Below are 24,073 nucleotides of genomic sequence, written 5' to 3'. Positions count from 1 at the left end.
CGTTCCCTGTTAGTCCTTAGACATTTCCCTTATATCTGTTTCTTTATGGGGCCCTGGTCACTACCAGAGTTTAGGCCCATATGTTCTCACAACGGCTTTCTTGCAATAATCTTCAAATTGTGTCTTTTGCCTCTAGACTTGCAAGTAGGTATTTGAGACTTCAGCTATGGTGATAGCATTTGTGGAGGCTTACTATGCCCTAGGTATTTGTATATATTATTCTCATAAAAACCCTGCAAGGGAAATAAGAAAAACAAGTTCATTGAGTACTTTGTTCAAGATGATACAGCTAGTAAAGGACAGAGCCAGCAGGATTAAAACCTAGGTCTAAGTGGCCCATTTAGAGGTAAGAAAAAGATAATAGATAAAATTTAAAAGTTCTACATTTGTCTAGGGAAAAAAAAGTGGGGAGAGACATTGCACTTAAGATAACAGGCAAGTGCTTTTAAGTAGGGACTTTTATTCCACTTACATTATTTTCTTCAAGGGTTATTTTAATTGTCCGCCATTATTTTAAGTATAGTTACCATCCTGGATAGAAGTTCTGCTTGATATTTTTATAAAGTGATGACTCTGATTTTAAAAGATATTTGGGTGGGGGCGCCTGGGTGGCTCAGTCGGTTGAGCGTCTGCCTTCGGCTTGGGTCACGATCTCAGGGTCCTGGGATCAAGCTCCACATCGGACTCCCTGCTCAGTGGGGAGCCTGCTTTTCCCTCTTTCCCCCTGCTTGTGCTCACTTGCTCTCTCTCTCTCTCAAATAAATAAATAAAATATAAAAAAAAAAAGATATTTGGGTGGCTGTTTGGTTACCTTTGAGGACTTGAGATTATTTGTGCATTTCCTGTGCCTGACATACAGCAGGCTCAGTAAATGTTGGCTGGTTGAATGAAAGAATAATAATTAACATTTTCAAGTTTTACAATATTTAATACACTCATTTAACAACCCCATAAAGTTGGTTGCATTATCATCTCCATTTTACAAATGAGGAAACTAAGACACATAACTTGGCCAAATTCACACAATCTATTATGGGTGGAGCATGGATTACAAGCAGAGACTGAGGCAACTCACTCTCAAGCCCTTGCACTAAACCACAGTAGCATCCTGCTTCTTGGTTCATGGAAGAGTTACTTTGAGGGTCATTCAGGTCCTTAGTAGAATAATATATGCATTTTGATGCTTCACATTTTAAGATATAGGGCAATGGTCCTTAGCCTTGGATCTTTGGACCTGTGGTCCATGGACAGGCCCTAGGGGACCATGTATCTCATGAAATTTGATTAGAGTTTGTGTGTATGCATAACCACATTTTTCCCTTGGGGCAAAGGCCCATAGCACTCATCAAATTCTCAAAGAATTTTGCAATAACTAAAAGATTAATAACCATGGACATAGAGAAATATTTGGGATTTTCCTGAGACAAAATTAAAATTATTAAATCTTCAAAAATACTTATAGGTTGGTTTATTTGAAGGATTGTCCACTGACTACATTTTATCTCTGCAAAGGAGATTTTGGTTAGTGGGCTAGAAATTAATACTTATTAGGCACAACTAATTGTCAGGTATTTAACATATACTAGCTTATCTTAAATCTTGTATCATTACCAGAAAGATATCACTTTACAAATGTATAAACTGAGGCTTACACTGGTAAGAACATGCCTGATAACATACTCATAAATGGTAGGACTAGGGTACCCGGACCTAACTCTGAAGCTGCTACCACCTCACCTTGTGTTTAGACACAGCTGCTAAATGCCAAGGGCATTCAGTGCAACTAACCTTGCTGGGAGGCAAGTCTTCCAGTGGCTTCCTGCAACACTGCCTGGAAATAGAGGCTGAGTTATAGGGCATCTTAGGGCCATTTTGAAGGACAGGAATTCAGCCTGGCTTAAGATGATGTCTCATTCACATCTCTACACTCTGTTCCCTGCGACTCCCTTGTAGGCAAGTCTGTCATGGCTGCAGTGGGACTGGTTTAGCTCCAAGACTGCAGGTTTATCTTAACCATTGCTCTGGCTGACTCATTATGGCACGCTTCAGGCTTCTGGTGGCCCCAGCCTCCTCTTCCCATCTCTCGTGTACATTTGAACAAAGGAACAGTCCTCCTCCTACTGCAGCTGCAATGGAGTTTGCAACATCCTTGATGCACAAAACAGGAAGTGTAGTGGTTTGTTTCCTTGAGCTGCTACGCAATGTACTTCTCCTTGACTAGCAACTTTTATTCTACCACATAGCTTGCCTGAAAATCTCCTGCAAAACCACTTGTTTGTCAGGTACTGCAAGTCAGAGACAGGGCCTTTGAGATCTCTTGAAAGCTTTTCTAGTTTCACGGAGTAGCCTAGGAAGGTTTTAGAGAAGTAGGTAGGGCCATCCTCTTGTAACAGGTAGGGGGAAAAGACTGCTATCTTGGATAGGGTGTTTCTCCAGCTTTGGGGAGAAGTGGATTCCTCAGCAGAGACTGGCTTATCTCCCAGCAATTTTCCCAGCCTCTGCTCCAAGAAACATACCCTAGCAGTGCTGAATATCAGTTGACTGGATTAGTATTATCTCACGGCTGTTCTCCTCCATCTAGCTGGAATAGGCTACCTGGGGGAGGAGAACAGGGATGGATCCAAAGAGGTTGCTATGGAGCCAGGATCACTGTGGTAGCAGAAGGAATTAGTGAGAATTTACTCAAGTAGAAAATAATTCCATATAACACTGAGGAAAACTGAAACAGAAGCCTCATACTTTACAAATAGATGCTTTGCTTTACAAAAGATAAACCCAGTTTTCTTTAAATTGTGAATTACCTAACATTTTAAATGATTCCATTGTTTTCCTAAAAGGAAAAAAGAACCTTTCCATACAAGATTTCCAAAACCCATTTATATTTGATTTCACTGTCAAAAATGTATACAGATTATACTAGTTTCCTAGGGCTACCATAACAAAGTATTATACATTGAATGACTTAAAAAAAAAACCCAGAAATTCATTGTCTCCCAGTTCTAGAGGCTAGAAATACAATTATCTTTACAAGTGGGTCTGTGTGTTACTCTGAAATATTGCCTTCTAGTTTTTCAAAATCTTTTCAGATTTTGCTATCTTATTCAGTGATCAAGTGTATTCCTCACTTAATTATTAGATTTATCTTAATTAGTTGCTTTATCATTTAAGTACCTGTTTAAAGTACATAGTAGAATGAAAAGCTTTGATATAACAAAGTATATTACATTTCTGGGGTGATCTAAGACCTTGGATATGACTGTTCATAATGGTATCTCTTTCATTCCTTAGTGTTCATCAATGTCTGCTTTCCTGCTCTTGGTCTGTGGGATGTTTCCCTAGTTTTTCTCTCATCTCCCTTTGAACCTCATATCAAGCTTAGGGCCCATTTAATAGACATGCAGATCAAAGAGGGTGTAATTATTTTTAATAAGCAAAGCTAACAACATAATTGTGGACAAGAACTTCTAGAAAGTTCATATCTAACAACATAATTGTGGACAAGAACTTCTAGAAAGTTCATATCTATATACATCTCCTATGGCTTAGTTGCAGTTTCCCACTCACAAAATGGACATCCCCCTTAATCTGTACTTATAAATTTTGCACATTATCTATATTTTATTTTCTATACATTACAATTTCAACCAAGACATAATTGTCAAGCATTGGCAGTAGACATTACATTAGTGTACCGGTGACCATTGTGGTGACCCAAATTTCCAGCAGCTTTGTTTTAATCCAAGAGTATTATTTTCTTATTTTGAAAATAGAGTGTTATTTTCTTACATGACTAAAAAGACTTTACACCTATTTCTTTTAAATAAAGACGTTTATTTGGAGAATATTAGTAGCATGATAACTCAACCTCACCAAATATTCACAGTTCATCAGGTCAGGCAATAGAACAAGTCCATGTGAGCTTCTTATAAAGAAATGGATGACCACCTCAGTAGCTGCCTCCATCTTCTATCCTATTACTGGATGATTCAGAATCCAAAATATGAAGTTTGGGGACTTTTTCTCAAAAGTAGAAATAAGTAAAATGCCTGAAGCAATGATGTTGACCTTTTTCAAAAAAATCTATGAAACTTTAACTGCATATTTCAGTCTTGTTGAATCTTTTGTATTATTCTGACTGTCGATAAGAACCAGAGGGCTATGTTGATGATTCTTGATAATTTCAGCAACACTTCCAAAGTACTAGAGCAAGAAAACATAGATGAATTAAACATTGGAATTTATGTTAACTTTAAGCTCTGCTCCTCCAATCTTCTCCCACTTTCTCAAGTTAGTCAACGTTACAGCTGACATTCTACCCAAAAAAGTTTCAGCTGACATTCTACCCAAAAAAGTCTAATTTAACAAAGGCTGGAATCTTCGAGGTGGCCGACTCTGGCCTTGCCTGTATTCAGTTACACTAAAAACACTGGCAGCCTCAATTAGTGTAACCACTTAGAGAAATTACTTCGAGTTATGCTGTAATATTTTAATGACTTTTTATTTAGTAACAGGTGTAAAACTGTCACACACTGAATTTCTCTACATTCCTTACAAAATATAGATTATCTGTTATGTTGCACAAGTATTAGATACAAGAACTGATGTAATAAATTAGCCCTAGAATTGAGTATCAGAAAAGAGTTATTTCCCAGATTAATTCATGCTTGTTTTGTTTTTGTTTTCCTTTTTAATAAATAAAGAAAGCTTTATAAATTCTCATATTTCAAAAAAAATAAATTCTCATATTTTCATTTTTGCTCTAGCTCCCAGAGCTAATTAATAATTAGTTTAGATTTAATTAATAATGGAATCCATACTAGGCTTTTACCATACATATTTATTTTCCTGTGTGCTAATTCCTATTGTCTATGGATTTTAATTTAAGGTTATCACAAATATTCTCCTGAAAAATTATCAAAATTTTAAATGAAAGAGAAAATAAATATAACACAGAACAAGAAATGCATTGATTATATAAAAGTGCTACAAGCTCATAATCATAAATAAGTGCATCTAGAGTCATTTTCAAAAAAGCAGTAATTATTTTGCAACACTGCCATAAATTTAGCAATTATCACCAATTGATGTATGGTCTTTTAATTTTTCATACAAAGACAAATGTCTAGAATAAAAGTTTTTTAATCCTTTAATTAATTATTTGGAAAGCTTCCACATATCTATATGCGGAATCAAATATTCAGAATACTGGTCAAATTTTTCAAATGAAATACCAGTTGTCTTTTAGATAATTGGCTATCTGAATATTAGGTTAGGGAGGAGAGATGAGAGACATGGACCTTCGAGTATCTTTACTCTTTATTTCTGAACTTGCTCTTCAATCATTCAGCCCTTTTGGAATTGCCAATGAAATTCTTTTACGATATTCATAAAGATATTCATCCTGTTTGCTTGGGATAACATGTTGTTAACTTGAATGCAGTTGGAAGTTAAGTTGATGGACTAAAGAACTAGGAAATGAAATGGCATGGCCTCTTTGAAGTGGATTCCAAGCGAAAAAGTGTTTTCTGAACCCAGGAAACACAGTAGAGAGTTGCTATACTTACACAAACAAACATCTCATTCTGTCATTCCAGTCCCTGAATATTTTTGAATATTTCTTTGTTGGAGTGTTTGCAGATTGAAATGTTTGAATAGGGAGTTGAGTGGAGTTGAAATGTGTGAAGTAGGGAGCAGAGTTGAGGCATACTGAATGTAGAACTGAGCATAACTTAGTTGCAGTTTCCCCTCAGTGCTTTTTTAAAAAAAGAAATTACAGTAATTCATTGTACTTGAGATATTCATACATAGACAGAAAAACAACTTGTTTGATAACTCAAAATCTCATGGTCCATAAAATAAAGCAAACATATATCAAAGCTATAAAATTACTTAATACCATATTTACATAATGCCAAAACAACTGCATAAAATTGTTAAAAAATTAATCAATTGGTTTCTTTTTCTAACCATATACACCCAAACACAAATACAGGGAAAGAGACTTTTCACGATATCCACATTGTTGATATCATGTAACCAGAGTTTTCATTTTCCATTCAAATGTTCAGTATATGGGAGAAATAACCTCTTTATTATGTATATAAATAAGAGTTTTAATGGCCCCTGTCAGCACTTCCAGATACCATTATAATAATATGCTATTTGTTTTGGTATCTATAGGCTGGATATGTGGGGAGTGGGCTGAAGCTCTATTCATCCTGTCGTAGGGACAAAGACTCTTTAGGCCAGAGGAATCACTGTTTACCAGAGTTTCCTTAGCAGGACAAGAGTCCAGAGCCCCTACGGGAGCTCAAAACTTAAGAGAATTTCAGGACCTCTAAACAGGACAGCTCCTTCTCCCACCCTTAAGCTTCGTCTAGAAGTACTGGACCCCTGCCTGGGGAAGCTTAGAATGAAACCATCCATCCAAAGTCACTCTGTCCTAAGAGGATCACCACTATCTATTACACTGATTACTACTGAAGAGCATTTATTTTAAAGATTTGTCAGATAAAGGTTTCAGTGAGAATGAAGGTTTTTGTGAGTAGGGAAAAAAAGCAGACAGTTCTGTTAAAGTTTAACTGGTATTAAATGATAATGCAATCTATATTTTAAAACCCAAGTTTGGTCTTGATCTGAGTTTTTGTGATTTCAGATTCAAGAGTTTTGCATATTCTAATTATCTTAGACTTTATTAAAAGCAAAATAAAACCCCAGACTATAAAACTCCTAGAAGAAAACAGGGGGAAATCTTCATGAGATTGTATTTAGCAATGATTTCTTGGGTATGACACCAAAAGCACAGGTAACAAAAACAAAAATAGACCAATAGGACTACATTAAATTTAAAAACTTCTGTTCATCAAAAGTCACAATCAATAGAATGAAAAAGCAGTTCATGGAATGGGGGAAAATATTTGCAAATCATCTATCTGATAATGGGTTAATATCTAGAATATATAAAGAACTCTTACAACACAAAACCAAAAGATCAAATAACCCAATTTAAAAATGGACAAAGGACTCAAATAGACATTTCTCCAGAGATGATATACAAATGGCCAACAAACATATGAAAAGATGCTCAAAATCACTAATCATCACAGAAATGCAAATCAAATTGCAATGAAATATCACCTCTTACCCATTAGGATAGCTACTATTTAAAAATCCCAGAAAATAACAAGTGTTGGTGGGCATATGGAAAAGTTGGAACCCTTGTGCACTGTTGGTAGGATTGTAAAATGAAGCAATCATTATGGAAGGCAATATGGCAGTTCCTCAAAATTTTAAGATAGAACTACCATATGATCCAGCAATCCCACTTCTGGATATATATCCAGAAAAACTGAAAGCAAGGGTCTCAAAGAGATATCTGCACACCCATGTTCATAGCAGCACTATTTACAGTAGTCATCAACCATAACCAAAAGTCTATCGACAGATGAATGGATAAACAGAATGTGGTGTACAGTACAAAGGAATGCTATGAAGCCTCACAAAGGAAAGAAATTCTGTCACATACTACACAATATGGATGAACCTTGAGTACATAATGCTGCATGGAATAAGCCAGTCACAAAAGGACAAGCATGGTATGATCCCACTTATATGAGGTATCTGAAGTAGTCAAATTCATAGAAATAGAAAATAGAATGGTGATTGCCAGGGACTGGGAGAGAGTGGAAAAGGGGAGCTGTTTTCAATGAGCATAGAATTTCAGATATGCAAGATGAAAAGTTCTGGAGATCTGTTTTACAGCGTTGTAAATATACTTAATACTACTAAACTATACACTTAAAAATGGTTAATATGGTAAATTTTAAGATATGAGTTTTTTTTAACCACAATTAGAAAAAAGCGAAATAAAGAATACACTCATTGACATAGACCTTACCAGTTTGTTTTACAAATGCAACTCTCCTGCCTGTAATCACTCAATCAACAAATAAATTCATTCATTTAATAAGTACTAATCAAGTATCCACAGAAGGCAGCCATTCAGCTATGGTTCTGGAAATACAGAGATGAGCAAGACCTAGTCTAGTCCCTGGTATCACCTAGTGGAGAGGACAAACACTTCAGCAATTACGATGCTTTCTAACAATTCAAACACTTTCTAACAAGTGCTGGGTTTGGAATGAGTATAGTTCTTTCTGAAAGAGTATTGAAAATAAATATTTACTAACTTGAATTTTTTAAATGCTATCTCCTCTGCTTAGATTGTTCCTTCCACTTTCCTCCTTCTCATCTTTAACTTTCATTCTACCTACTCAAACTCAATCCATCATTCAAGGCCAGAACAAGTTTCACTCCCTTTCTGACCATTTATGGATTATTCCAGCCCATATTTCAGGGTTTTCTTATCAAAACAAGCTGGCTAAACAGAGATATGGTAAGCATTGAGTTTGGTCCAGATTAAAGAGGAGTTGGAATTCATATTTGGTTAGTATTCAAGACCTACTGTAATGCTTTTCTCTTGCTACAGGCCCCAAAACTCATTCTGGTCCAAGGGCTATAGTCTAATATTTCAACACAAGTTTCTGTACCTCCTCTGATCCTTCCCTGGTCATCTACTTTGGTACTTGAGTTGAGATCCTAGTTCTTGACTTAGGAGCTCTGGACACTGACCTTGATTCTACTTGACACTTCAACTTTGACTTCTATGTTTCACTGAACCAAAATACTGAATCAGAGTGCACTAAGTAACAGGATAAAGGGACTAAGATGCAGCCTTTATGCCATACAAGTCTTTCCTCCTTTCTGTTTTCTCATAGAATATGCTGCCTGAGCACAGTATTTTATCTTGTACTCTTTTCTTTTCATGACATGTATGCAAGCCTTGCACCAAGTACTCTTGTATCCTTTCTCCCCATCTCTAGCACGTAATACACTATGATACCATTGTGCTGAATACATAGTTATAGAGTTGGATTAAAAGAGAAGTTACTGACCTCTTCACCATTTTTCTTTCTGCCCAAGGCATACTGCTTTGTTGCCTCAATAAATCTCACAGGGATATTATATACTCGTTTATTAAAGAATACAACTAGTGTATATGGCTGTTTGGAATCATGGCCAGAGCTTTTCCGAATAAGAAATGATCCATCCTGTTTATTAAAAGAAAAACACATTATGGTGAGTATTACTTAGGTTTTCACAGGTTATAAATCAGTTTATACCTATGTTATATTCAAAAGGTAATTATTGAGCTATATGATTTTTATTATTGAATACGGTTTATTATTTTCCAAGAAAATACTTCAGTAAAATATATACTTATAGAAAATCCTGAGTGAAGTCAATGCTAGCTTTTTGATGCATTTATATATTTAGAAATGTATGAAGGGACACAGTAAGATTAAATGTAGAGAGCACTCTTGAACTAGGAACCATGTCTACAAGTTACCTATGAATAAAAAAATATGAAACAAATTCCATTCAAAAGTACTATGAGAAGAAAGCTGAAATTGGGAATCAAAACATTTCAGCTGATGAAAACTCTCTTCCCTAAAACTTATATTGAAGCAGAAAAAAAACTGTAACACAACATACCAATTTAAATAAATATTTTATAAAATATTCTAGGGGTGCTTGGCTGGCTCAGTCAGAAGAGCATGTGACTCTTGATCTTGGGGTCCTGAGTTTGAACCTCATGTTTGGTGTAGAGATTACTTAAAATGAATAAATGAATTTAAAAACTTAAAAAATAGATTAAATGTTCTAGAATCATAAATCCAAAAATTATGAACAAAAAATGGATGAAAAGCAGAAAGAAGAAATACAACAAGAGTTGATCAAACTCAGGAAGGAAACTGAAGAGAAAGGCAAACCTATTTCAGAAATGAAGAAATTATAAGATGCCCAAGGGACAATACCTTTAAATGAAGATATGATAAATGACTGAAGGAAGGCAAGGAAGCAACCCAGACGGGGGGAAAAAAGGAGATTAAAAAAAAAAAAAGAAATAAAATAGAGTCAGAGTGGTTGGAATGAAAGAAAGACAAAAAAGGTCCAAAATGTATGTAATTTGAGTTCTTAAAGAAGAAAAATAAAATAATAGAACAGAACTACTTTTTAAGACTGGAATTTAAGAAAATGTATTGGAAATAAGAGGAAACTTAAATCTATATATATTGAGAAGGGTTCCATCTATCTGAAAAAATTGACCTGAAAGTCAACTCAGAGACATATTCTGGAAAACTATTAGACTTTAAGAACAAAAGGTCTGCAGTCTTCTGACTAAAATATGAAATTATATATAAGGGCAAGAAAATAACATTAGCATCAGACTTTTCAAAAGCATACTATAAAACAAGGCAATCCAGTGGAGCAACACTTAAAAACTCAAGACAAGGATTTTATAACCAGCCAAGATATCCTCCAGGTTATCAGATTATGAACAGCTTTGAATGTGCAAGAACTCAGGGAATAATGTAAATATAGTCCTTCCTGAGAATCTATTAAAAGGTGAGCTTTGTCAAACAAAAAGAGATAACTGGGGAAGCCAGCAAAGGGATTGATGGGAAAGCATTTAACATGTTTAATTGTAGAGCTAGGACTAAAGCAAAGGTAGCAAAAATTAGTATATAAATGTTATATATTCCAGCAAGTAGGGTGCAAGTGAAGAAAAATGGAAGGAGGAAAGAGAAAGAAAGGGAGAAGTGGCATTTTAACTTTGGGTTTTCCAAACTGCTCCTAGTGTTCCTACATGATTGGGCTTAGTTTCTCCAAAAATTTACTTATAGGTATTTTTTGCCATCTTGACCTCAATCTTTTAACCCATGCATTGATCCAAAATAGCCTGTTACTTCTCACTCCTGAATGGATCTCATGTAGCACCAAACCTTACAGAGATCTCCCCCTGGAGCCTTCTTCTCTCCCACTGAGTGGAGAACAGTGGGGCTTACAGATCCTTGCAGAGAAAGGACAAGCAGAAATGAGATGGAAGAACAAAGAGGGAGATGCTAGAGAGAGGAGAGGATGGCAATTGCTCTTGAATAAGTAAATTTAAAAAAGGCCTGCATCCATAATTGTTGCAATTCTTTAGTCAGCCAATTGTTGGGAGGACAGCTGTGCCTATTATAGGCTGAGAGCAGAATATGGGACTTAAAAATGGTCAAACCTTGTTTGATCTGTATAAAGCCTCTTCAGCAGACTTCCGATCGCAGGCACCAGCATACCATTGCTTGCAATGAAGGTCCGCTTCCTGTGAAATGGAGGGCATTGCTAAGCATGAGATGGTCCTTCAATAACACGGCACCTTCTGTGCACTGAAAACAAAGTCCCATTTTGCGTTACCAAGACAGACCTAACTATATTTGGACCAGCGATTTAAAAATGAGTTTTCTGCTTCCTTTGATCAGTCACAGGATTATATAAATGACTTTTTTCTCATTTGGCCTTAGCTGCTAACTTTAGTACTTGAGCATTATTATCAATCAATCAATCAAACAATCCTGCTAGATTCCTGAGTCATTTACTCCTTTCTCCTAAATAAGTTATAAGCTCCCTGTCTATCATGAGCTTACGGTTGTTGCTTTGTGGAGTGCTTCCAATTTCCGAAGCGTTTTCACCAAATATTATTTTACTGGATTCTTTTAACTACTCTGAAGGCAAGAAGGATACATGCTCTCATCCCTCTCTACATTTGAGAAAGCTTAGAGAGACTTGCCCAAGGGCACACAGAGTTCTTTCTCTGTCTTTTTAAAAACTGTGCTGCTTTATGTGTTTTAATATCATATGCCTCCACAGATCTATTCTGAGAAAATTACACAGTTTAAATAGAATCTATGTGAGAGGAAGAACAATAAAAACAACACACTTCTTTGCTAGTTTTGAAGAAACACAAATTGTTACTTAGGGCATCTAGAATACAAATTGGAATACATGGAGCAGGGTCTTAATCCCTGAAAACAAAATGCATTCTGTACCCATCAGCAAATGACAACTCGCAAGCTGACCTAAAATATAGTCTGTCCTCAAGCTTCACCCCAAACTCCTCATAAGACATTAGAAGACGTTGCCTTTCCTGCAGTTTAATGGTAACAATAAGAGTACATTCATACCTGTTCTGACAAATGGGGGTTAGATGAAAATAGGCCATCCACAGTTGAGCCTCCCCCTTCTGGAAATCCTGAAAGGGATTTGAAAAATCAATGGTCTTCAGCGTATCTTGAGCAGTTAGTGTGCCCAGACTCCGACACCGTGCTAGGTGCTGCAGGGGTCACTCGGCACTGAAAAATCACACACACGCCAACAAGTCCCTAAAAGCAGTGGTTCTCAAAGCATGGAAAGAAAAAATCCCCAGGATTCTTTCAGGGAGGTTGTGAGGTCTTTTCCAAATCACTATCTCTGTGAAGCCCCATTTTCTTCATATACTTCAGCCAGAAAAACATTGGAACAGCTTGAATATAGAAGCAGATATGAGAATCAGCTGTCTCTATTACTCTAGGTATTAAAGAGATTTTATTTTATTTTTTTTAAGATTTTATTTATTTGACAGAGAGAGCACAAGCAAAGGGCGAGAGAGGGAGAAGCAGGCTCCCCGCTGAGCAAGGAGCCCGATGTGGGACTCGATCCCAGGACCCTGAGATCATGACCCAGGCCGAAGGCAGCCGCTTAACCAACTGAGCCACCCAGACGTCCCTTAAAGAGATTTTAAAAATGTAAAACAAGGCCACTCTTCCCACTAAAGTGTTTTTGTTTGGAAAATATAGTAATTTTTCATAAAAAATATGTTATTTATGTTAACATATAACAAGTTTAATATTTTATTTATCTATTTTTTTTAAAGATTTTATTTATTTATTTGACAGAGAGAGACACAGCGAGAGAGGGAACACAAGCAGGGGGGGTGGGAGAGGGAGAAGCAGGCTTCCCGCTGAGCCGGGAGCCCGATGTGGGGCTCGATCCCAGGACCCTGGTATCATGACCCAAGCCGAAGGCAGACGCCTAACAACTGAGCCACCCAGGTGCCCCAAGTTTAATATTTTAAATGAAAAAATAAAAGTTTTAATTAAAAATGGATTAATAAATGTTTTAATTGTCTGTTTTTAATTAATACATTAAATATCAATAGAAAGAAACGTGTGAACCAAAGTTCTTTGGGTCTGCAATGATTTTAAGAGTGTTAACATGGCCCTGAGACCAAAACATTTGATAATTACTGCCTTATGGCATAAACTTCTTCAAGGAGTTTATAGTCTGTATGTGGAGACACATGAAATAGAGAAAATACTTCACTGCATTCATTCATTCATTCATTTGTTCATCATTGTGTGCCTGCCATGGATCAAAACACTGGGGATAGATATACAGCAGTCAAACAAAACAGCAAAATGCCCTGCCCTTCTGGAGCTTAAATTTTAATGGAATGAGTGAGATAGACAATAAAGACATAAGTAAATATATACACAATATTACAGAGTCATATACATGGAGAAAAATAAGCAGGGAAGGGGTTGGGGACTAGTCTTGGATAAACAGTATGTTTAAATAGGCTGATCAGGAAGGCCTCACTGGGGTGACACTCGGGTAAGATCTGCAGGAAGGGAGGGAGGAGGCATGTGGCTATCTCAGGAAAAAATGTTCCAGGTAGAAGTAATAGCAACACGCAAGGGCCTAGCATATTTGAAGGATAGACAGGGGGCCACTGTGCCTGGAGTGTGGAGGGAAAAGGGGAGAACAAAGGATGGAGTCAGCCAGCAGGTAAGGAAGGGACCAGATGTGTAGGATCTGGTGGACCCCTTAGCATGACTTGAGCTTTAACTTAAATAGCTATCATCTACTGCAGACCTTCTGTATTCAAAGCACTAGACCAGGTACTTAATCTTCTTATTTTGAAAACAGTTTTTATTAAAAAATTAAATGTAAAAGATGACCAGTATGACCAGTGAAATATTCAATCAATATTAAAAAAGAAGTAAAAATTATCCCAAATTTATTTACTTTTGAAAATAACTCTATGAAATAAATATTCCTGGCTCCATTTAACAGAAAAGGAAACAAGCCAGAGAGGAGCCAACCTCCTCCAGATGGACATGTTGCTCAGACACAAGGATCCAGCCTTACCCACAACCTGATAGTACTTTCCATGACTTCATTGTACTTACTTGGCAGAGGTATGGGTTTGTGATGGATTTGTCTGAAAGGAAGAAGTCCAGATTAATTAAAGAGCAAAGCACAAGATGAGTAAGTTTGACATTTTGTTTGCACCAAAGATGCTCTGAGCAGGGGCATCACCCAGGAGTCAACACAAATGGCCAGTAAAACATATCTAAAGATAGGAAAGGCATCAAAACCTTCAAGGTAAGTAAAACTGGCCCTTTAGTTTTGAAAAAGGAAGAGACTTGACTGAAGTGTTAGATTTTGGTTAAGACCTATAATTAACCCAAATATTACATCTTTGTGATTCTAAGCAGTTCTTTTAAAGTTTTCTTCCTATTCAACACCTTTTAAAATTTAATGAGCACTGGATGTTATATGCAACTGATGAGTCACTGAACTCTACCTCTGATACTAATAATACACTATATGTTAATTAATTGAATGTAAATTAAATTAAAATTTAAAAAATTTAATTGCAGTGCAATGAAATGTCAGATCTTTACCAAGCCAGTGTCACTATGCAGTGTGACAAAACAGGTGTTAGGGAAACTTATTTTTAAAGGAAAAGATTCTTACTTCTGGGCAGGAGGAAACATTGATGGCTGCATATTTTCTTGTCTGTGGCTAGCTGTTCGGTGGCGCTCAGCAGGTATAGGTTTTTCTGCATTAAGAAAATGCTCATATTAGGCTAGAATGAAATGTCTGTCTCCATGTCCAAACCCAGCAACATCATCTGAGAAGAACCGGATTCAGTCTGATGTCTTCCCGTGAACATGTCTTTCACCAGGATGCCATCTGTTTATGCACCTGACCGTCTGGTGATGTGTCTGCACGATCAGGAGCAGGACTCCTACCAAGCAAAGTTACAGGCACACCTTCCCATTCTGTAGCAATACCCATGGGGACTGAGCCTATGGGGTGGCCCTTTAAGTGTGGGAGTATAGTTGGAAGCCAGAGACAAACCAGTTTGAACCATGCTGGTGTCCCCCACACAGGTGTTCCAATACCCTGGCATATCTTCATTAGTCACAAGAGGTGGTATAAATAATTTTTACTGGTAAGAAGTAAAATATCAGAGTTTGCAAATAATCGACTCTTTTTGAAAAATTACCCGAGCAAATTCAAGGTCAGCCCTATAATAATGTTCATCTCACTTGCATTTCACTGTGTTTTCCTGAGTGGGAGAGGAAGGGGTGGAGTTATAACCGGTACGCAGGGAAATGGGTGTAACCTGAAATGTAAGAAATTTATGTTGAATTAAAAAAAAAAAAAAGAAATTTATGTTGAACACAGTGAACCTTACTGCTGAACCATTGATGAATGTGATTATAAATTATTTTAATGCTTTATTCTTCCTCAAATTTGGTCCAGGGTGTGTTAAAATCTGGGTGTGTCTATGGGTGTGTGTCCCACATGGAAGAAAGGTGAACTCTTGGTCTTCCATTACAGGAACCCAAAAAGAATAAAAGTCGTATCAACTCAAAGATCCAAATAAATGGTAAGACAGACTTCGGGGTTTCTTGTAATGCAGCGAAATTCGGAAGCCTTGAATCCCTGAAGGATGTTTTAAGTCTAGGTCAAGTTACTTTGAGCGACCATGTGAGGTATTTTGTTCATGACATTACAGCTTGGTAATTTCAGAAGGAGAAACAGTAAACACACTTGGTTCCCACTCCGCTTTGCCTCTGCAGTCCCGGAGGCTTCCTTCCTTCCTTCCTTCCTTCCTTCCTTCCTTCCTTCCTTCCTTCCTTCCTTCCTCCCTAGGTGAGAAGAGGCTGCTTACCTGCACTGGGTTTGGACGATGGTTGCCTTTGTTCTTGAAACAAGTCACAAAACTGATGGCATGCCAAGCTCTTGCCCTAGGAGCCCTTTGGCAACAAGGACACCCAAGCTGCATGCCATGAGCTCCTTCTCTGCTGGTTTTCAAAGGCCCCTGAAGCCAGTGGAATCTGCACAGGGTCGAGCTTACTTCCTGCAGAAGCTCACCCTAAGATTCCACTATTACTTGAGCTCCCTGCTCAGCAGGCATGGAAGACTGTAAGGAATGGAAGGACAGCAAGGCAAAAGCCTCAAAGGACAGGCAGATGAAAGAAAGCAAGACAGCAGAAAGGGAGGGATACCTCAGAAATAGCCTGGAGAAAAAAAGATGTGGGAAACAGATATAAATAACCCCCAGTGGAGCAGTTAAAGCAGACAGGCAAGTTGTAGGACACATTCAGAAAATGTCCACCGTCCATCATCAGAGAAACCAGGACATTTTATGGAGATGTGCCCCGTGAACTCAGAAAATGGGGAGAACACTCATTAGTGTTAGAGTTAGATGGGTTCAGGATTCTAACTTCTTTATAGTGTTTTAAGTGTTGAGATTATGGGTAATTCTTACTTCTTTCTGTTTTATTCCCCCCCACCAGTATTTTTCAAATACGAGTATTTTTTTAAATGGGAAAATTCTAATTAAAAGTATATGTAAGATTTTTAGGCTATGGTAAGACAAAGGAAAACATTTGGAGATGTATTAAAACAGATATTTGAATTCAGAAAACATTATTTTGAAAACTTAGCAAAAGAACTTGTTCAAATAAACAGATTTTTAAAAATTTCATTACCTTAACTAAGCTATTAGTTCTAAGATATGTGAATAGCTCTGAATAAGGCTTCATATCTTTGTAAGGCCATGGCACTGTTTCTGGCGAGTCATATGTCTACAGACAGGCAGGTTTGGGGCGTGTAGACTATAGCCTTGCCCCAAAGACACTGCCACGAAAGCTCGGGTCCTTACTACTCTTTGCAAAGTGAAGGCCATTTTGTTTAGAAAACTGAGTTTCATATATACAATTGCCTTTTAAATAGTGAAAGCAATTTAGAAACACACTTATGTACAAATCCTTAATTCAAATAACTTTAAGAGGACACCCTCGTCCTTCAGAATAATATAGATTTACCTTCACAAACACTTGTGGCATTCTGTGGAGAGGCAACTGAAGTCTATTAAAAAAAAAAAAAGCAAGGATATTCAATACAATGGAGTGTAGAAATAAATGTCAAAGCAATATTATTAAAATAAATATTTGGGGAGGACATTTCTTTGATGCATAGCTCTTCTTTCAATCACAAGAACAACAATAAAAAACACCAGTTCCCAGCCCAACCTTTGCATTCCACGACAATGGATTAGGAGTGGGTCAGGGAAGGATCAGTGTCATCCTGGTGTAGGGACTTCTCTGCTCAGTCAACAGGGCTGATGGATACTGTGACCCCCAGGAGCTGCTGACCAGTAGGTCTTGCACAGTGGGGAAGAGGCATCTGGCTTTGGGCTTAGGGCCCCACCTCAGTGTTTGCTAAGTGACTGTAAATGTCAGGCTAGGGAGTAGGTACTAGGTCAAGGTGGGCTTCCTCAAATAGTGGGCTGGCCCAGGTTTCCCGCATTCTGGCCAGAATCTGAGTTTAGTCAGGCCTATATGCACCTGCTACACCATTAGCCTCCCAGGCCAGCAGATGGAAAACAGGCTCAGGGGCTCCCCGTGGGGAAGGCAGATGTCAGGGGAGGCAGGGAGCCTGGCTTCCACCTTGGATCTGCCGCTTGCCCTCAGTGAAGCCACGCTGAGTCAAGTGAGGATGAACTCCTCCCCTGCAGCATCTTCCCTGGCTCACCAAGAATGCAGAATTTCTCTTGGACTGTCTGGGCAGCAACTTCAGTTGCTAAAATTGCTGCGTTCACCTTAGCCGGAAGCATTGTCAACTTTAAATAAGGGAATAAGCATAAGCATTGCAGGAAATATGAAACACATTTAAATGCAAAATTAACTTACTGTCTTCAGGGGTGTAGCTGGTTTTTTCCTGGGGGATAAAAAGATGGGGCTTTGTTAAAGCATAATAAAGATAAAGTGGAGCTGACTACTTATCATTTTACTCTCCAATTTAAACTAGAATAATAAACGTGATATGAGTGTGTTGGACAACTGTCCTTGAAGGGCAGAGGGGGATGGAAACAGGATTTAGCCGTGATCCTCCTAGCTTCAGATAGGGTCCACTGACAGATGGCAAAGAGTTAACTGGGGATAAAGAGAAGTGCCAGTTGCCAGGGAGTCGGGAAACTGAATTCTTCTTCCAGTTCTGCGGCTGATTACTCTGTGACCTCAGGCCTCTTTCTCTCCCTGCGAGGCCTGGTGGAGCTTTAAGTTTCCTTGTCTGTAAAATGAGTACTACCATCAGTATTTTCAAAGCGTGTATGCAGAGCCCTCCCAGCCTCCAAGGGCACCCTCGGGCTACTGCCTGGGGCCGCGGGTGGAGATAGGAGGATGGCCCAGCAGGGGAGGCAGCCCCCAGCACCTCCTTGGCCAACTGCTGCCCTGCTCAAGTGACTTACTCTCTACTAGGATTTCATCCTGAACAGGGAAATCCAAGACCAACACACGTGTGAAACCACCGTGATCTGTGGTCCTGAAGCGGTTTTCTGAGCTAACGCTCTGATTTGCCTTGGTTCCGGTAGAGACTGTAATCTAATATTTTAAGGGTATATGCTTCTCTTCTGTATTTATTTTAAAGACTCTCTCTCACCTTCTCTCTCCCTCTCTCTTGCTTTGTTTTTGGCTGAGAGCTGGAAGACTGGGGGAAGAACACTAAATTCCTAAGTGCACTGGGTTAGACTTTTCATCTGTTATTTAAACCTCACAGTGACCTCTAAAAATGGATATTATTGTTACATTTTAGAGATTAGGAAACTGAGGCTCAGAGAGATTAAGTGACTTGTGCAAAGTGATAAAGCTGAGCCAAGGGAGAACTTTTGGTTAATAGACCCTTGAACTTAAGAATGTCTTTGCTTTGGGGCGTCTGGGTGGTTCAGTCGGTTAAGTGTCCGACTTTTGGTTTTGGCACAGGTCTTGATCTCAGGGTCGTGAGATGAAGCCCTGCTTCAGGCTCCAAGCTCAGTGTGGAGTCTGCTTAAGTTTTTGTCTCTGCCCCTCTCCTTGACGTGCTCTCTCACCCTCTCTCTCGAAAATAAATCAATAAATCTTTAAAAAATGTCTTTGCTTTACACAGAAGCAGAATTAAGATTATAATCATGCAGGCCAGCTTTGCACATATTTAAGCGTGCTTTTAAAAATATCCTATTGAATCAGTATAAAATTATGGGGTCACTGTGATATTAACTCATCTCCTAACAGTTTACAAAGCTCTTTTAAATTCAATAAGGAAGAATGACTCTCTTATTTCACCTTTGAAAGGAACCTCGGCAGTGTGGCTTGGATCAAACCATCCAGTGCATGCGGTTGGGTGTACATGTGTTTGTTTACGGATCATTCCCTACTTGAAAGAGAAGTGGAGGAGGAGAAAGCAAAGATGAAACCTGCTCGTGGGTTTCAAAATTATTCAGGTGCTGGAGCTTCTGTCTGAATGAACACAAATCATTGAACTCAAGATTTAACTAAAAATTTAGGGGAGGAAAGGCTGCTAGTCTTATTTTCAGCAGGGGACCCCTCGTCCAACTTGAAGCATGCCATGGGGGTGGAGGAGGAGAACAGAGCAGCGGGGCTTCATTTCCACACTCTTTAGGAACACACCTGTTGTGATGTGAGGTGCACCTGTCTGAGCTTGGGCTGGGGCGCTCTTCTGGATGGAAATAGCAGAAAAGCACCCGCTTCCCCCCAGGTTCTCAGCCAGGACCCCTTTGTGGATCGCAGGCAGGCCCTGCCCACAGCAGTGGTGGAGACCATGCACTCACATCTCACAGAGCTGGCCCTGCACAGCAGGTACTCACCCGGCCCTGGGCAGCGGGGATGGCGCAGCAGGAGAAGGTGACTTAGCGTCCCAGGCCCCGCTCTTACGACCTGCACAAACACACACACAGGTCAGTCCCCAACTCCTGAACCTGGCGCCGATGGTCACAGTGAGGCTGGCCTTCCCGAGAAGCTCAGAAATACAGGCACATTTTTGGCTTCTTTCAGTTAAGCATGTATAGGTGGTTACATTGATGCTATTGGGGAAAATCTGTAGGCAAAGGTGATGGCATATTTATATAATGTCAATTTATAAGCTCAGAACCAGGATGTGAATTAGGGACTCCATCCTAACATTTCTAAATGACTTTCTCTTTTTCCCAATGGGACAAGTGCAGAGCCCCTTGATTTTATGGGTTCAGTGAAGGGCCCCCAGGCCCCCAGCCAAGAGCACCCACTTGCATCTATATCCGCTGCACAGGCGGGCACACTAGCGGTGCCTAGAGACGGAAAGACACGGACCCACCTCTCCTGCTACGTGCCTCTAGCCATTGCTTTTGCATGATCACACTGACTTATACTCTACACACCTAACCTCCCAACCAGAGGCTCTTCATTCACCTCTGAATTCTCAGGACCTCTGCCCATTGCCAGATAGGCACATAGAGACAAATGACAAGCTACTGCCCAAATTTCATCTTCCAAAGTTACAGAAGGGACCCAGAGGGCCTTGTCCACTGTACCTCATTTCCCCCCAAGACAGAAAGCAGACAATCACGAGGGAGGAACTGAGAGACAGGCAGATCTTCACCGCTGGGACAGAGCAGGCCTGGAGGGGAGCGCCAGACCCTGGGCCAGCTCCCCAAGCGTCTCCTGCCTGCCTCCTCTCAGGCTGATGCTCGCCTGCCTGGACATTACAGCTCCGTAAGACAAAGCTCTTTATTGCCTTAGAACGAACCGAAGATCTATTTTATTAGGAACCTACTACATTTCTAAGTCCACAATTCCTATTGGACCTACAGGGGTACTCTGTAAATAGAGGTTGGACCTGCCCTCGGTATGTCTTATTTTAGTTTGCAAGATAAAGCACAAATAGGTGAGCACAGAGACATAATCACATACGAGGAATTACTGAGAAGCTGGTACATGAAGAGCACTGTGTTGGGGGTTGTGGAAGAGCTGGAGAAGCAGGGATACGCCTCTGCCCCCTCGGGATTTATAACCTGAGGGCACGCACACACTGTGCCCCCTCAGCTGACAGGACCACCTATCCCAAACACAAGAAAGGGGCCTCAAGAACTATTGAAAATAGAGCTCATGGGGCGCCTGGGTGGCTCAGTCATTAAGCGTCTGCCTTCGGCTCGGGTCATGATCCCAGGGTCCTGGGATCGAGCCCCGCATCGGGCTCCCTGCTTGGTGGGAAGCCTGCTTCTCCCTCTCCCACTTCCCCTGCTTGTGTTCCTGCTTTCCCTCTCTCTCTCTCTCTGTCAAATAAAATCTTTAAAAAAAAAAAGAAAGAAAGAAAATAGAGCTCATAAAGCTCATTCTCATGTACTTTACTAGAGAGAGGCTTTCAGGCCTTCACTCAGAGCCCATCCACCCGTCTTCTACATTCAGTTAATACACGGGGCCAATTTCCATGAACGCTCACAAATGAGAAGAACAGCCAAGAGTGCGTGGTGTCACCTCCCCAGCGCTCCCCACCCCTCCATGTGACTCCCACTTAGATGTTATCTGACCTTGATGTGACTTTGGAAAATATTTTGGAAACCTTTTGAAAAAGAGACCACATTTGGAATTTTTAATATTTCACATGACGATAAACTGAAATGTCATCTGGAGTATGCGTCCAACTGTGTTTCATCAGCTAGTGGACCAAATTGATGCTGTTCTTCGAATTCTTAATACCTGATTGACCCTATTAAAATACCTCTGGCTATTCATAGATTTTGATGGAAGATCTCAGGGAAGGGGGGAAAAAAAAACCACCCTTGTCTGAAAAATAAGGAAGTAGAAAGAAGGCCTAAGTCAGAATTTCCTCCCAAGGGTTTTCCCTCTTTTTCAATGCCACGGGCTCATCTGGCCTGGGTACATTGCTGTTGTCATATTTACTGCCTGGCTTCTCTACTAAGCTTCCCTTCCCTTCATATCTTTAGTCTGCCAACATGTTCCTTCCCCCTTCCTTGCTCATAAATCACTTCTGTGATCAGAGGGAGGGGCACGCCACTCCCTCTGTGGTGGTAATCCAAGCATGGGTGGAAAACCCATGGTCTCTCATCAGGAAGATGGGGTTCTAGTTACTTCTTTGCCACCAAACTGGCTGGTGGCCTCTTATAAGCCACTGTGCTTCAGTGTTCCCCTCTGTGAAATGAGGACACAACCACCTACCTTACCTAACTCAGAGTTATTGTTGCAAGACAGTAGGAGAACTTTGAAAATGTAAAGAATTAGCCAAATATAAACTAATACTGCTGGAAAGGGACTGAAAGTATTTGAGGTTAAAAACATTACGCTAAATGAAAAGAGCCAGATGGAGAAGGCTTTATACTGTATGCTTCCATCTATATGAGATGTCCAGAAAAGGCAAATTTATAGCAACTGGAAGCAGATCAGCAGTTGCCTAGGGCTGGGGGTGGGAAGAACATTCACCAAAAACAGGCATAAAGGATCTTTTGGATTTGGGGTGGGCATGGAAATTTTCTAAAACTGGATTGTAGTGATGGTGAAAAAAAACTCTGTAAATGTAATGATTTATAAAAAATACTGCATTATACATGTAAAACGAGTGAGCTTTATGATATGTAAATTATAACTCATAAAGGATCTCGGTAAATGTGATTATCGCTATTTTTGTTTTAGCATCTTGTTATCAACCATCACAGTGTCTCCAGGTGCTGGGCTCTATGCCGGGTACTTTAAATGTGCCATCACCAAGCCTCATATCACATCATGTGGAGCAAACGGAGGCTCAGAGAGGTTAAGTGGCAGGGCTGGGTTTGAACAGCAAGGCTAGCTGAGTTTAAACCCAGGTGGACATTTTCCTCTCCAGACAATGCCTCCTAATGTTACTCTGGGGCGTGATTTGGCAGGTCAGATTCACTTGCTGTTTCTCCCTTATATGGGGAAAGATTAGTGAAAGAGAGGCGGGCTTTTGTGGATGCCCATGGGAAGATGGAGAATGACTCTCTTATCTCATAGGCCGGTGACCCTCTCTGCTGTTCTGGGCCTGAAGTCAGACCCAGGGGCACGGCTGAGGTAGGACAACCTGGTCCCCTCTTCGTGACCAGGATCCTTGCTTTCTGGCAAAGCCAAATTCTTGGCTGGAATACTCCAAAGGAGAAATTGGGAATGTGATAGAGACGTGTCCAAAAGAATAATAAAAGAAAAATCAGCTTTATTTTAATTGTATTGAGCAAAAAATGATGTTAATGTTTGCACAACTGGTGCTTACCAAAGTTTCTCAACTAGGAAAATGACCTACTCTTCATTTTTCCTTCTATCACATGTATTTTATGCATCATCCTCTCTTCAGTTTTACATACAATGTTGGTTAAGTTTCCTTATCCTTAACAATCTCAATGTTGGCATAGTAAGCCCTTGGGATTTCACTGTCTTCTAGAAACTCTATTATTATTGGGGCTTGCGCACCAGCTGGGGCGTCCCTTACTCTCAGGCTCTTACCAAATAAAAAGATTTTTAACAGCTTCAGAACAATTTGGCTTATAGGTAAAATTCAACTTGCAGGTTGGCAGGGAATTATAAATTCCCAAACTCCTCCCCCATTTTAGGAAATAAGGAGAGAGAACACTTTCTAAAGGCTACCTACTTAGAGGAAGTGCAGAAATGCATGCCCTGTCTACCTCTTCTGACAAAAGCTACAAATAAATCAGCCAGGGGCTGCACGAGCTTACTTCCAAATCACATTTAGAGATAAATCACCAAAACACTTGAGTCTTTCAGTTTGTTTAGACCAGTGGTTTTTAACTGGGAGTATTTTGTACCACCCTCCCCCCCGGGGGTCATTTGGCGATGTCTGGAGACATCTCTGCTTATCGTTACTGGAGAGGGGTTGGTATTGGCACCTAGTGGGCAGAAGCACCCAAGGATGCTGCTAAACATCGCACGGTGCACAGGACAGAGGGGACAACAAAGAATTATCGAGCCCCAAATGCCAGTTGTGCGGAGGTCGAGACACCCTGACTTAGGGTAAAACTCTATGCAGAAAGGAAGACACAACTGTCCCCTGA

At 39.7% G+C, this 24,073-nt stretch overlaps 1 protein-coding gene across 6 annotated transcripts in view; it reads right to left on the bottom strand.

Moving 5' to 3' along the window:
- Window positions 1-3,810: 3,810 nt before the first annotated feature.
- BLNK (B cell linker) overlaps window positions 3,811-24,073 on the bottom strand; it is a 72,735-nt gene continuing 52,472 nt past the window's right edge. For all 6 annotated transcript variants that reach the window (XM_036111622.2, XM_036111623.2, XM_036111624.2 and 3 more), the window contains 9 exons: window positions 19,868-19,937; window positions 17,919-17,946; window positions 17,052-17,094; window positions 14,686-14,770; window positions 14,115-14,146; window positions 12,069-12,136; window positions 11,126-11,209; window positions 8,955-9,110; window positions 3,811-4,200 (listed from right to left, as the gene is read on the bottom strand). In XM_036111622.2, coding sequence (XP_035967515.1) covers window positions 4,081-4,200; window positions 8,955-9,110; window positions 11,126-11,209; window positions 12,069-12,136; window positions 14,115-14,146; window positions 14,686-14,770; window positions 17,052-17,094; window positions 17,919-17,946; window positions 19,868-19,937 — 686 coding nt within the window. In that variant the 3' untranslated portion in view covers window positions 3,811-4,080. The remainder of the gene's footprint in view (window positions 4,201-8,954; window positions 9,111-11,125; window positions 11,210-12,068; window positions 12,137-14,114; window positions 14,147-14,685; window positions 14,771-17,051; window positions 17,095-17,918; window positions 17,947-19,867; window positions 19,938-24,073) is intronic.

The sequence above is a fragment of the Halichoerus grypus genome, chromosome 7 (assembly GCF_964656455.1).
Source record: "Halichoerus grypus chromosome 7, mHalGry1.hap1.1, whole genome shotgun sequence".
NCBI lineage: Eukaryota > Metazoa > Chordata > Mammalia > Carnivora > Phocidae > Halichoerus > Halichoerus grypus.
The sequence above is the reverse complement of the archived record's forward strand: the minus strand, read 5'-3'. Positions and strand labels throughout refer to the sequence as shown.